At 49.1% G+C, this 14122-nt stretch overlaps 1 protein-coding gene across 8 annotated transcripts in view; it reads right to left on the bottom strand.

Moving 5' to 3' along the window:
* TNK2 (tyrosine kinase non receptor 2) overlaps nucleotides 1–14122 on the bottom strand; it is a 108874-nt gene that overhangs the window by 83552 nt on the left and 11200 nt on the right. For 5 of the 8 annotated variants that reach the window (XM_081329415.1, XM_081329416.1, XM_081329418.1 and 2 more), the window contains one exon: nucleotides 10459–10518. The exons of 2 other annotated variants lie outside the window; for them this stretch is intronic. In XM_081329415.1, coding sequence (XP_081185541.1) covers nucleotides 10459–10518 — 60 coding nt within the window. Of the gene's footprint in view, nucleotides 1–9830; nucleotides 9915–10458; nucleotides 10519–14122 lie in introns of those variants that run through there. One more of the 8 variants, XM_081329421.1, reaches the window with a different exon arrangement.

Raw genomic sequence — 14122 nt, 5'->3', positions numbered from 1 at the left:
AATAGGTAGACAGAACAGATGAGACGGATGGGCAGAGATGATCGAGCTGAAAGCTAGATATGGGGGGGAGAGAGGGGGAGGGGGGAGAGAGAGATTCTCAGCGATTGCATTGCGTCTCATACTGACCCTCTGCCCTGGCCCTGCCAACACGTCGGGTCTGTGCCCCGGAGGGAGGGGGCCTGCCAAGCTGGCCAAAGCAGCCCGTCGGACCCCTTCCATCTCCTCCTCTTCCCCGCCGGCCAGCCGCTGGTAATCCGCCTTCTCCCCCATTCTGCCCAGCAGGACAACCGGCTTCTTTCTGCCAGCGGGCGGGCGGGGGGGGGGGGGCACAGAGCTCTGGAGTCTGCCTTAAGGCCCCCCTGGCCCCCCCATCACCACCACCCCGGCAGAGGCATCAGGGTGAGTCAGCCATTCCTGGCTTCTCTCCTTCTCCATCCTTTCACTTTCAGGCATCTGGCTGGTCCCCGGCCAGCCTGCATCCGGTCGCCATGGCGATGGAGGCGGGCTTCTCCCAGGGATGCTGAGCTGATGCAAAAGGAGCTGGGGGGGGGGAGAGAAAGAGAGAGAGCTCCTTCCCAGAAAGGGTCAGGTGGGGGGGGAGCATCACATAATCCGCCAGCCGCAGAAGCTGGAGAGAAGGCTGTGTGTGTGTGTGTGTGTGTGTGTGTGTGTGTGTAGAAGAGGGAAAAGGCCCATTGCGCAGGGTGGGAACGGCCTTGCAGGCGGGCTGCTCTTTCCGCCATTGCCCTGCTGCGTTTTTCCTTCCTTTTCACACCTCTCTCTGCAGGCTTGGAATACGCCCCGTGTGCGCGCGTGCGCACACACACACACACACACACACACACAAAAGGGAAGGAAGGGGGAGAAGAGAGGATTCCCCTTAGCGTAATTGGACAGAACAAAAAAAGAAATGGAAGGCCAGTTCCGTGGGGGGGGGGGGAAACAGGAAGAAACTTGGGGCATCTTTTCAAACCGGCACCGTTTATTCACAAAATATAACTTATCTATTGATCAGGGTAAAATAGGAGGTAAGGTTGCTTGATTTTTTCTTTCTTTCTTTCTTTCTTTCTTTCTTTCTTTCTTTCTTTCTTTCTTTCTTTTCTTTCTCTTCCTCTTCCCTCCTTCCCGTTCCACCTTTTACTTTTCTTGCTCCTACCCACCACCATCCCTTGCTTTCTATTTCTCTTTCCCTTTCCTTCCTTCCATTCCTCCCTCGCTGCCTTTTCCTTCCTTCCTTCCATTCACCCACTTTTTTTTCCATCCCTTCCCTTCCCTTCCTCCTTCCTTCCTTTCTTCCTCCCACCCACCCTAACCCTTCTCTCTTACCTTCCATCTCCTTCCTTCTTTCCTTCCTCTGCTGGATCACACGGATTTTAAAACCCTTTTTTCCCTTCTGCAATAGGGAATTCAAATGCTGCAACACCCTAAAACTGCTCCAGTTTCCCCACGAAGTGACCCCCAAGTCTTCAGAAGCCGGAGAAGAGAAAGGTTAAAATGGAGAGACGGCGCCACGGAGGGTAAAGGGGCCGGATCGGGAGCAGAGAGACCTGAATTCAAGTCGACCCAATCTACCTCACAAGGTTGTCGTTCTGGGGGGGAAAGAGGAGGGAGGAAGGAAGGAGTGTTCTGTTTGCCTCCTTGATTTATTTTAATCAAAATGATAAAAAAGACGGGATCAAGACAGTCTCACAAGTAAATAAAACAAACCCATTGGGTGAAGCTGTCCTCAGGGTGGTGAGAATCAAGGAAAACTCCAAAATTGACTAATTGGGGTTCTTGAATGGCTTGAGCAGGGGTCTTCAAACTTGGCCCTTTTATGACTTGTGGACTTCAACTCCCAGAATTCCTCAGCCAGCGTGGCACGCTGCCTCAGGAATTCTGGGAGTTGAAGTCCACAAGTCATGAAGGGGCCATAGTTCCCCCACACCGGCTGAGGAATTCTGGGAGTTGAAGTCCGCAAGTCATGAGGGGGGCATAGTTCCCCCACGCTGGCTGAGGAATTCTGGGAGTTGAAGTCCACAAGTCATGAGGGGGGCATAGTTCCCCCACGCTGGCTGAGGAATTCTGGGAGTTGAAGACTGCAAGTCATGAGGGGGGTATAGTTCCCCCACGCTGGCTGAAGAATTCTGGGAGTTAATAATAATAATAATAATAATAAAGTTGGAAGGGACGTTGGAGGTCATCTAGTCCAACCTTCTTCTCACTGTCAGTAAATTTCAGAATAGAACAGAGAAAGAATAGAATAGAATAGAATAGAATAGAATAGAATAGAATAGAATAGAATAGAATAGAATAGAATAGAATAGAATAGAATAGAATAGAATAGAATAACAGAGTTGGAAGGGACCTTGGAGGTCATCTAGTCCAACCCCCTGCTCAGGCAGGAAACCTTATACCACTTCAGGCAAATGGCTGTCCACTCTCTTCTTAAAAACCTCCAGTGTTGGAACATTCACAGCATCTGGAGGCAGGTTGTTCCACTGGTTAATTGTTCTAACCGTCAGGAAGTTTCCCCTTAGTTCTAGGTTGCTTCTCTCCTTGACTAGTTTCCATCCATTGCTTCTTGTTCTGCCTTCAGGTGCTTTGGAGAAGAGCTTGACTGCCTCTTCTTTGGGGCAGCCCCTGAGATATTGGAAGACTGCTATCATGTCACCCCTCACCCTTCTCTTCATTAGACTACACATACCCAATTCCAGCAACCGTGCCCGATATGTTTTAGTTGAAGTCCTTCAAGTCATGAGGGGGCCATAGTTCCCCCATGCTGGCTGAGGAATTCTGGGAGTTGAAGTCTGCGAGTCATGAGGGGGGCATAGTTCCCCCACGCTGGCTGAGGAATTCTGGGAGTTGAAGTCCGCAAGTCATGAAGGGGCCAAGTTTGAAGACTCCTGGCTTTGAGAATGAGGTTGTTCTCCCTTGTTAAGCCAGTTAGTCTAGGCTAAGGCACCAGGTTAGAAAGCCGGAGGGGGACCTTGAGTTCAATTCCTGCCTTAGCCATGAAAGCCAGCTGGCTGACTTTGGGGCAGTCCCCCCCCCTCTCTCTCTCGGCCCAACCCACCTCACAGGGCGGTGGTTGTTGAGGAAAAGGGTGAAGGAAGAGGGTTGGTTATTTATGCAACCTTGCATTATTTGTGGAAGGAAGGGAAGGAAGGAAAAGAAAGAAAGAAAAAAGAAAAGATATGAGGAAGGAAGGAAGGAAATAAGGAAAAAGAAAAAATGGAGGAAGGAAGGAAAGAAAAAAGAAAGGAGGGAAGGAAGGAAGGAAGGAAGATAGGAAGGAAGGAAGGAGGGGGAGGAAAGAAAGAAGAAAGAGGGAGGAAAAAAGAAAGGAGGGGAGGGGAGGGAAGGAAGGAGAGCAGAAAGTAAAGAGGGAGGAAGGAAGGAAGGAAGGAAGGAAGGAAGGAAGGAAGGAAGGAAGGAAGGAGCCACAATCTAATCCTGATCCAAATGCTCATCTTTGCAAATCACCTTCCATGCACGTATGAATGGGAACAGTCCCTATTCCATTTGTCCCGAATGGTATAGGATCTCCTGCCTTGGGCCAGAGGTTAGACTAGAGGACCTCCAAGGACCCTTCCAGCCGTAGGATTCGACACATTCCATGTTCCTCTTTATCTCCTTCTCCCTCCCACTTTCCAAATCCGGATCCAGGCCATCTTTTCCACCTCTCTCCACCCCACGGAAGCGAAAAGAGCAACCCGGCCTCCTTCTCTGTCCACGAGTGTGGGAAATGCTCGGCCCACGCAGTGATGTCACGGCTGTGTGTGTGGTACGACAAGAATCCAGGAAACACACACCGGCTGTGGCAGGCGGAAGTGACGGAGGGACGGGGGGGGGGCTGCCAGCCGCCGTCTCCCGAAACCCAGAGGAACAAACAGACGCTGGGAAAGTCAGGAAAAATGCCTCTGCTGACAGGAAGCCCGTTTGTGCCTTGTGTTTGTGTGTGTGTTTGTGTAATTTCTCCCTTCCCCAGAGAAGCCTCAAAGGGAGATAAGGCATAAGCAACTTTCTCAGAGATTTTAAAAGGTGGGAAACATTGCAGAGGATTTATTACTGTTTGAGAAAGAAAGAAAGAAAGAAAGAAAGAAAGAAAGAAAGAAAGAAAGAAAGAAAGAAAGAAAGAAAGAAAGAAAGAAAGAAAGGAAGGAAGGAAGGAAGGAAGGAAGGAAGGAAGGAAGGAAGGAAGGAAGGAAGGAAGGAACCGTTAACACCATCCAAACATCAACATCTGCCTATCTCAGGTCCTTTGGAAGGACTCAATAGGTAAGACAAAAATTCCAAATCCACTCTACACATCTGGCTGTGTGATGAACCACAACAAACACCACTGGCATTGACAAAATTCCCACCAGTCAATTGCAAAAGGCAGCGTGACTTGGAACAGCTTCCTTCCATCCATCCACCCATCCATCCCAGCTTGCTTGCTTGCTTCCTTCCATCCATCTATCCATCCACCCACCCATCCATCCATCCATCCCAGCTTGCTTGCTTCCTTCCATCCATCCACCCATCCATCCCAGCTTCCATCTATCCATCCCAGCTTGCTTGCTTGCTTGCTTCCTTCCTTCCATCCCTCCCTCCATCCCAGCGACCATCAACACTATCAGACAACAACATCTGCCCATCCCAGGTCCTTGGGAAGGACTCAATAGGTGGACCAAGATGCCAAATCCAGTCTAAACATCTGGCCATAATAATAATAATAACAACCATCGGCATTGACAAAACTCCCTATCGGTCAATTGCAAAAGGCAGCGTGACTTGGAACAACTTCCATCCTGCCATGAATACCTTGACTGGCATCCAAAATCCACATCTGCCCATCCCAGCTGCTTGGGGAGGACTTGACGGATTAAAAATGCCACAAAGCCATAATAATTGTGGCTGCAGATGCACTTTTTTTCCTGGCTGAGGAATTCTGGGAGTTGAAGTCCACAAGTCATAAAAGGGCCAAGTTTGAAGAGCCCTGTCTTAGACCTAAGTCTCCCAAGCATGGCCCCTTTAAGCCAGGGGTCTTCAACCTTGGCAACTTTTAAGACTTGTGGACTTCAACTCCCAGCATTCCTCAGCCAGCCTGCCCGGCTGAGGAATTCTGGGAGTTGAAGTCCGCAAGTCACAAAAGGGCCCTGCTTTATAAGAATCACACAATCTTCACCCCATCACCAACCAGCAAAGAAACCTCAATACAATTGTTACACGACTTCAAACACTTCAGACCTGACCCAATCCTGCGCCCAAACACGAAATTAACACGTGTGGCCTCAAAAATCACCTCAGCAGGGGAAACAGGCTGCCCTTAAAAAGCCCAGGGTTGCAGGTAGTCCTCGGCTTACGACTACAAAGGGAGCCCCAAATTTCCCTTGCTGAGCGAAGACAGGTGTTTAACTTTTGTCCCATTTTACGACCTTTCCTGCCCCCATTGTTAAGTGAATCGCTGCGGTCCTGAAGTCAGTCGCACGGGTGTTCAGCGAATCTGGCTTGCCCCGCTGACTCTGCTTGTCAGAGGTTTTATGACCACGATTGATTGAGCCCAAAATTTCCGTCGCTAAGTGAGACATGTGTCAAGGGAGTTTTCCCCCCCACTTTACGACCTTTCTTGCCACGGTTGTTAAGTGAATCATTGCCGTTAAGTTAGCAACACGGTTGTTAAGTGAATCTGGCTTCCCCATTGACTTTGCTTGTCAGAAGGCCGCAAAAGGGGGATATCCCAGGATCCCAGGAAACTGCGACCGTCATAAATACGAGTCCGTTGCCACGGGTGTCCGAACTCCGATCTCGTGACCATGTGGGGAGGGTGCCAGGGTTGTCAGTGTGGAAAACAATCCTAAGTCAGTCTCGTCAGTCCGGCGTTATAACTTCAAACGGTCACTAAACAAAACAGTCGTAAGTCGAGGACTACCTGTACAGGATCGCCTACTTTCTTTTAAAGACTCCCGTCTCCCCCCCCCCTAATTAAGGGGTTCCGCCTTCCCCAAAACGTCCAATCACACCTGCACAACGAAAACCTGGATCTTTCAGCCCTGCTAAAAGTTGTGGTGACATTCACACAACTTGTTTTACAGCGACGGATTTCCTACCTGGAAGGGAGGGGAGCTCAGAAATGGAAGGATCCCACTTCTCACCCGCTGAAATGCCAGGATTAAAGGCTAAGCATCTCCTCACACCGGGAGGGAGACAGAGAAACCGGCGGAGTCTCCTTCACCCGCATTTTGTGAAACCCACAGGTGTGTTGTCATCGCGCATGTGATGGGAAGAGGACGATGAGGCACCGTGAAAGATCCTCACAAGGCAGGTGACCTCAGCGGTGTGAGCCTTCAGAGGGCAAGTCAAGTCTTGCAACTGCCGTGGCATGCTTGACATGGTTCTGGAATGGGGCGGGGAACCCCGAGGTCATCTAGTCCAGCCCGCTTGCTCAGTGCAGGGGATGCTAAATAATTTGGGGCAGAGGGCAATCCAGACTGAGGAACAATCACCTATTGAGGCCTTAACTTTTATTTTACCGGCTGATAGCCCCAAGCGTCACAAACTTTCTCCTCTTTTTCTTTTTTTAAAATTCATTCATTTATTTGTTTTTCTATTCACCCACCATGTTCCAAACAATTCTTGATGGTTTACAAAACATCCTTAAAAACACATTTAAAACGTCCAGAAAAGTGAAATAAAAAAGTAAAGCAAATCTGACTACTACTTATACAGGTGTCCTTGACTTACAACTGTTCGTTTAGTGAGTATCTGAAATGGCAGCAGCATTGGGGGGAAAAAAAGGGCCTTACGACAATTTTCCACACTTACGACCGTGGCGGCATCCCCAGGGTCATGTGATCAAAAACTGGGTACTTGGCAACTGCCACGTATTTATGACGGTTGCAGCATGTGATCGCTATTTGTGACAAGCAAAGTCAATGGGGGAAAGTTGGATTCACTTAATGACCGCATGACTGTGGCGAAAACCAAGGTTGTAAAATGGTGTACAACTCATTTTAACAACTGCCTTGCTTAACTGGAGAAAATTCGGAGCCCAACTGTGGCCGTAAATTGAGCATTATTTGTTACCCACAATCCATCATCCATCCATTTACCCATCCATCCAATAATCACCCATCCGTTTATCCATCTATCCATCCATTTATTCATCCATAATCCAGCCATTTATCCATCATTTATCCATTTATCCATTATTCATCCATCCATTCATTTATCCATCCTTCATTCATCCATTTATCCATCATTCATTCATTCATTCATTTATCCATCATTCATTCATCCATCATTCATTCATCCCTTTATCCATCCATCCCTTTATCCATCCATCATTCATCCATTTATCCTTCATTCATCCATTATCCATTTATCCATCATTCATTCATCCATTTGTCCATTTATCCATTCATCCATCTATCCATCCATTTATCCATCCATCCATTTATCCATCATTCATTCATCCATTCATCTATCCATTTATCCATCCATCCAATATGCCACCCATCTCCCTGAAAATGGTGATTTTGGACAGCTTACAGATCTTAAAAAGACAAATAGAAAAAGAATTAATTTTTTTAAACCATGCAACTTGGGCAGGAAAGCTAAAATACATCGCTGGCAACAGTCTGTTTCTTCAACTCTTTTGGAAACGCTTCAGTTTTTAATAGTTATATAGAAAGCACAAAGACCATGTTCCAATATCTAGGGCAGAGGGGGTCTCCAAACGTGGATGTGTGGACTTTAACTCCCAGAATTCCCCAGCCAGCTTGGCTGGCTGGGGAATTCTGGGAGTTGAAGTCCACACATCTTAAAGTGGCCACGGCTGGAGACCCCTGATCTAGGGGGAGGCTACCGGTGCCCCAGCCGAGAACCCCCACCCATAGCTTTCCACCCCATCCATTTGTGGGGAGCCTCTAGCAAGTTCTCACAGGAAACTGAGTCAGGCACCTCAAAACCAGTTCAAGAGGAGAGAACACAACACCTTCAAACATTAAAAACCAGCATCACACAATTACATTCAGAAGCGAACACGTAGCCCCACGGGAGACCCACTTCTAACCTATTTGTTTAGCGGCCTTTCGAAGTAGCAACGGCCCTGAAAGAGGTGACTTAAGGACGGTCCTCACACTTACGACCATTGCAGCAACTCCAGTCACATGATCAAAACTGGGGTGCTGGGCCACTGACTTGTACTTACGACTGCCGTTACTATCCCAGGGTCACCTGACCACCATTTCCCAGCTGGCATCCAACAAAGTCAACGGGGGAGGGGGGGACACAGATTCGCTTATTGACATGTGACCCGCTTAACGACTGCAGCGATTCATTTAATAACCATGGCCAAAAAAAAAAGGTCATAAAATTGTGGCATGAAACTCATTTAACAACCATCTTGGTAGCTCAGAATTGTGGTCGTAAATGTGAGGACTACCTTGGCAAGCTGGTTTAAGCTAGCCAGCATTCAGGCAGTTACTTTCTGGATCATGTGACGTCTTTAGATGACCCTCAAGGGCAAGCTCAGTTTAAGGATTCAAGCACTCACTGGCCAGGCCTGTTACGATCACAACATCCTTGTAAGGTGGGACAATATCCATGCCACCATGCTGCACATAAAAATGTGGGTGCTGAGGGCAAAAAGATCACATCCGAGACGCACAGTGGTTCCTTTCACACAATACAGCTAGTCCCCGACTTACAACAGTTCGTTTAGTGACCATTCAACGTTACAACAGCATGAAAAATGCGACTTATGAGAGTTTTTCCAGTTATGATCTTTGAAGCAGCCCCATCATCACGTGATCCAAATTCGGACGCTCGGCAACTGACTCGTATTTATGACGGTCGTAGGGTCCCCCGGGATCATGGGATCCCCTTTTGTGACCTCCTGACAAGTAAAGCCAATGGGGGAAGCCGGATTCAATTAACAACCCTGTTATTCATTTAACAACTGCAGCGATTCACTTAGCAACGGAGGCAGGAAAGGTTGTATAAAATGGGGCAAATCTCTCTTTAGCAACGGAAATTTTGGGCTCACTATCGGTCCTAAGTCGAGGACTACGTGTACGCTGCCCCCTTTCTACATTCGCACAACACCCCCCCTCCCCCAATAATCTATTAACAACCTGGATGCATTAATGCGGCAGCCTGCAATTTCCTGACATTAAACCGAGATCCGGCACCCAAAACATTCCCCAAGGCAGGGAGCACGCGGAATGTCACACATCACACAGATGAGGTCACAACCCTGGTCCTTTGCACCAACCTAAGAGGCATCTTTCGCAGGGGGAACCCCACAATGGGGGCGACAACATGGGTGTGAACCGGAGGCCCACAACCGAAGCTTCTGATGCAGCAGAGCTTGTGACACTTTGCAATCACCAACTTCTCCGAACAAACTTGGACAGTAACATGTGCAAAAAAACCCACACCTGATCTTCGTGTGTGTGTGTGTGTGTGTGTGTGTGTTGTCTGTGCATGTGTGTTTCTGCGTGTGTTTGTGTCCCAGCTCCCTGATTTCAAGCCAAACCCCGCCACTTGACCCCTTGTGTGGACCCCACCAGCCGGACTCCCTGATCTGCCAGCTCTGGAACTCCCTAGGCGCTGCACGGACCCCTTGCGGGCAGGGACCCATGGTGCACCGCCGCCCGCCTGTTCTTTTCACCGGGACTTTTCTGCTTTTCCCTGTCTGGCTTGGGCTAGGAAGCTGCCAAGATCCTGGGCCGTCCCAAAGGGTGGGGAAAACAAGGCTGGCAACTCAGCCGGTGCAACTGGTTTGCAACTCCCGCGCCTGGCGAAGGGAGAAAGGCAGCCTTTTTCCCCGGGGAATCTCCTGCCTCCTTGCTATAACTCACCATTTGCATCCCGTCCGGAAGGGCTGGATTATGGCGCAGGTGGCCAATTGCCCATCCGGCACATCTGTCCAGTAGTTCCTCTCTCTCTCTCTCTTGTCTCGCTCGCCCAGCCAGGCTGCCTCGCTCCCGATTGGCCAGCCGGTCACATGACCATGACTTCACCCATCCTGGCATGCACGCGAGGAGGAAGGTGACCACTCGTTGCTTAGCAACACGGGGTGCGTGGACGGGGAGGGGGGGGAGTGTTCGGCCTGGCAGCCTAGCCAGCGCTGCCCCTCCGTGGGGTGGGTGGGCGGGCAATTGTGCAGGCGGTTTTCCCTGGGTTGCGAAGACACCCACACACAAACACACAGACGCTTGAACCCTGGAATTGCCCCCCCCAGAGGCCTTCCGAAAGACGGGCACCGCTGCCGGGCATCGCACGGGGCAAACTCTATCCTTGCAAAAAGCTGCAAAATGGATTTGCATCCGATCGACAAATCCCCAAAAACGGCGACGTCAGCCGACGGGGGTGGGTGGAGGCTGGATCTCCCTGGGCAAAAAAAAGACGGGGGGGGGAACGGCATGCAGAAGAGCTGCCAGCTTGGGGGTGGGGTCTGCTGAAGGCCCCTCCCCCTTTTGGTCTCACCTGTTGCCTCCCAATAACAAGGGATGCAGCCCATCCGCCCGGAGAGTTCCCACGCTGGGTCTGCAGGGGGGGGGGGGGAAACGCACAATTACGGCCGCACAATCGAGGATCAACTGGGCTGCCCGGGATCAAAAACCTGAACCTGGCTAGTTTAGGGTTTGCTATCCTTGCTTGCTGCTCTGGTTCCTATAGGGCTACGACCTCAAGCGGAACATTTGTTGAGTTTTGCTCTCCCCTTGACGATCTTCCTTGCCGCAGCTGTTAAGTTATTAATTTAGGAAGACGGTTAATTTAGTTAATTAAGCGACATCGTTCAGTGAATCCGGCTTGCCCCATTGACTTTGGCTTGTCAGAAGGTCACCAAAGGGGATTCGCGTGACCTCGGGACACTGCGGCCGTCGTAAACGTGAACGAAATTGCCAAGCCAATCTTGGCAAACTTTTGATCACGGGGCCATGGGGATGCGGCAACGGCCCTACGTTATGAAAACTGGTCGTAAGTCACTGAGTGCCGCTGTAAGTTTCAATGGTCACTAAACAAACTGTTGTAAGTCGAGGACTAGCTGTATTGTGATTTTTTTTTTCCTCAGCACTCACATATTTATGTGCATGGCATGGATACTGTCCTACCTTACAAGGAATGGAATGGAATGGAATGGAATGGAATGGAATGGAATGGAATGGAATGGAATAGAATAGAATAGAATAGAATAGAATAGGAATAATGAGGAATAGAACAGAACAGAATAGAACAGGAATATAAAATAGAATGTGGAGTGGAGTGGAATAGAGAATACAGAATAAAATATAGAATATCGAATAGAATACAACATTGAATAGAATAGACCAGGGGTGTCAAACTCAATTGAGGGCCGCATCAGCATTGCGGTTGCCCTCAGGGGGCCGGGTGGGTGTGGCCTGGGTGGGCGTGGCCTACTGGGTGGGCGTGGCCTACTGGGTGGGCGTGGCCAGAGTGCGTATGGCCTGCTGGGTGGGCGTGGCCAGCTCTACATCCTTCGCATCAAGGGTGCCTATGGGGGCCTGGGCAGGAGTGGGACAGATCTGGGGGTCTCTGGCAGAAGGAGGGTCTCAGGGCCAGGGCCAAGGCAGTGGGGGCCGATCCCTCACTGTTTCCAGGATGGCTTCGCGGGCCACATGAAACCACTTCGCGGGCCGGATCCGGCCCCCGGGCCTTGTGTTTGACATGTCTGGAATAGAATATAGAATAAAATATAGAATATAGAACAGAACAGAAGCTGGAAGGGACCTTGGAGGTCTTCTAGTCCAGCCCTCTGCACTAGCAGGATGTTGGGACCATACTGAGGCCTGGCTAGCTAGTGTTTGAACGGTCACTAAATGAACTGTTGTAAGTCGAGGACTACCTGTATGGAGCTAACTAAGTTCGTTTATATCCTGCCTTCATATAAGGTTTCCTGCCTGAGCAGGGGGTTGGACTAGATGACCTCCAAGGTCCCTTCCAACTTTATTATTATTATTATTATTATTATTATTATTATTATTATTATTATTATTATTATTATTATTATTATATTATATTGTTTTTGCAAAGAACTCAAGGTGGCGAACACACGCTTTCTATTTTCCCTAGAACAACAACCCTGTGAGGTGGGTTGTGCTGAGAGAAAGGGAGGGGTCGGAGAACTAGCCCCAAGTCATCCATTTTTCACACTTATAACCATTTCTCAGCCTTATGACTGTTGCAGCATTCCCCGCAGTCACGTGATCAAAAATTCAGACACTGGGCAACTGACTCGTATTTACGACGGTCGCAGTGTCCCCCAGGGATCCCCTTTTGTGACCTTCTGACCAGCCAAGTCAATGGGGAAGCCAGATTCACTTGACAACCTTGCTACTAACTGGAGTGATTCACTTCACAACGGTGGCGAGAAAAGATCGTAAAAGGAAACAAAACTCATTTTAACCTTTGTCTCGCTTAGCAAGAGAAACGTTGGGGTTCCATTGTGGCTGTTAAGTCAAGGACTAGCTGTAATGGTCTGACCGAATACCGTACGGCAGAATTTAAGAGTCGCAAGGCACCTTAGAGATCAACTAGTCCAACCCGCCCTGAACAATGCAGGAATTGCAGTACGTTAATCCCTTGGCTCGTCACTCGGCTGTGAAAGGCCTGCATTGGCCAGGAGAAAGAAGCTGCAACCATTGTACAACACTGGAAGGTCCCATGTGGGCCCCTGGTCCTAGGGCACGTCCATGTCTACGCAGCTAGTCCTCAATTTACAGCCACAAACTGGAACCAGAATGTCCATTGATAATAAGCAAGGCAGGTGTTCAATGAGTTGCCCCCAATTTTATGACTTTTTTTTTGCCAGGGTGGCTAAGTGAACTCGCAGTTGTTAAGTGAATCACAAGGTCGTTAAATGAATCTGGCTTTCCCACCCACCCCCAGCCCCATTGACTTTTGCTTGTCGAAAGCCAACTGGGTTAGGTCACAAATGGTGATTACTCGGCCCTGGGCAGGTGCAACTGTTGTAACGACATTCTGGTTGACCAAGCGCGAGAGTTTTGATCACGCAACTGTTAAGGATGCCACGACGGTCGTAAGTGTGAGGACGGACTCTACTGCATTGTGCTGGGGTTGTAAAATTGGGCACTTCACTTAACGGCAGCCTTGCTTAGCAATGGAAACTCTGCAGCTCCCAGCTGTGGCCATTCAGACGAGGCCTGCCTAGATACACAACAGTCAGAGAAGTCCCCGGCTTCTCCTGCCTGAGCAAGGGGTTGGACTAGAAGACCTCCAGGGTCCCTTCCAGCTCTGGTGATGTTGTGTCACCGGAAGCAAGCAAGACGTCTCTGCTTTGAAATTCAACGGTTGCCTCTGGCCGCAACAAATCTTGTTTTGTTCGCTTTTCATGTTTCGCTGAACTGCAAACGAAGCTGGGGTGGCCATTTCCATTAATTACCGCACTGATTGTGTGTTACATTTAATACGTAAAAGCTGCCTTGAACCCGATTTGGTTTCAGGCAGAAGTAGGCAAATCTCATCAATAAATATTGGCGGCATCATGTTCCAAGCAGGGATCTAGTAGCCCAAATGCGGCTGGGATCGACCGATCAATCTATCAGAAGAGAGCTGGAAGGGACCTTGGAGGTCATCTAGTCCAACCCCCTGCTCAAGCAGGAGACCCTATACCATTTCAGACAAGTGGCTGTCCAGTCTCTTCTTAAAAACCTCCCGGGATGGAGCATTCCCAATTTCAAGTGGCAAGCTGTTCCACTGGTTAATGGTCCTCATTGTTCAAGACGTTTTTCCTTAATTCCTGGTTGCTTCTCTCCTTGATTAGTTTCCATCCGTTGCTTCTTGTCCTTCCCTCAGGCGCTTTGGAGAACAAGTTGACCCCACTCTTCTTTATAACCGCGTTACTGACTTAACCGCAGTGATTCACTTAACAACGGTGAGAAGAAAGGTTGTAAAATGGGGCGAAACTCACTTAACCCGAGGTCCCACTTAGCAACAGAAATTTTGGCTTCAGATGCGGCCATCCGTCGGGGACTAACTGTACTATTGTGATGATTATTATAACTTTCTCCAGCTTTTTGATAGGTAACTCAACGTAAGGACAACTGAATATATGGTCATTTAATTACAGGCAGTCCTCAGCCAATCAATCAATCAATCAATCAGCTGG

The sequence above is a fragment of the Vipera berus genome, assembly GCF_964194415.1.
Source record: "Vipera berus genome assembly, chromosome: 5".
Taxonomy (NCBI): domain Eukaryota; kingdom Metazoa; phylum Chordata; class Lepidosauria; order Squamata; family Viperidae; genus Vipera; species Vipera berus.
This window is presented reverse-complemented; position numbering and strand designations above follow the sequence as displayed.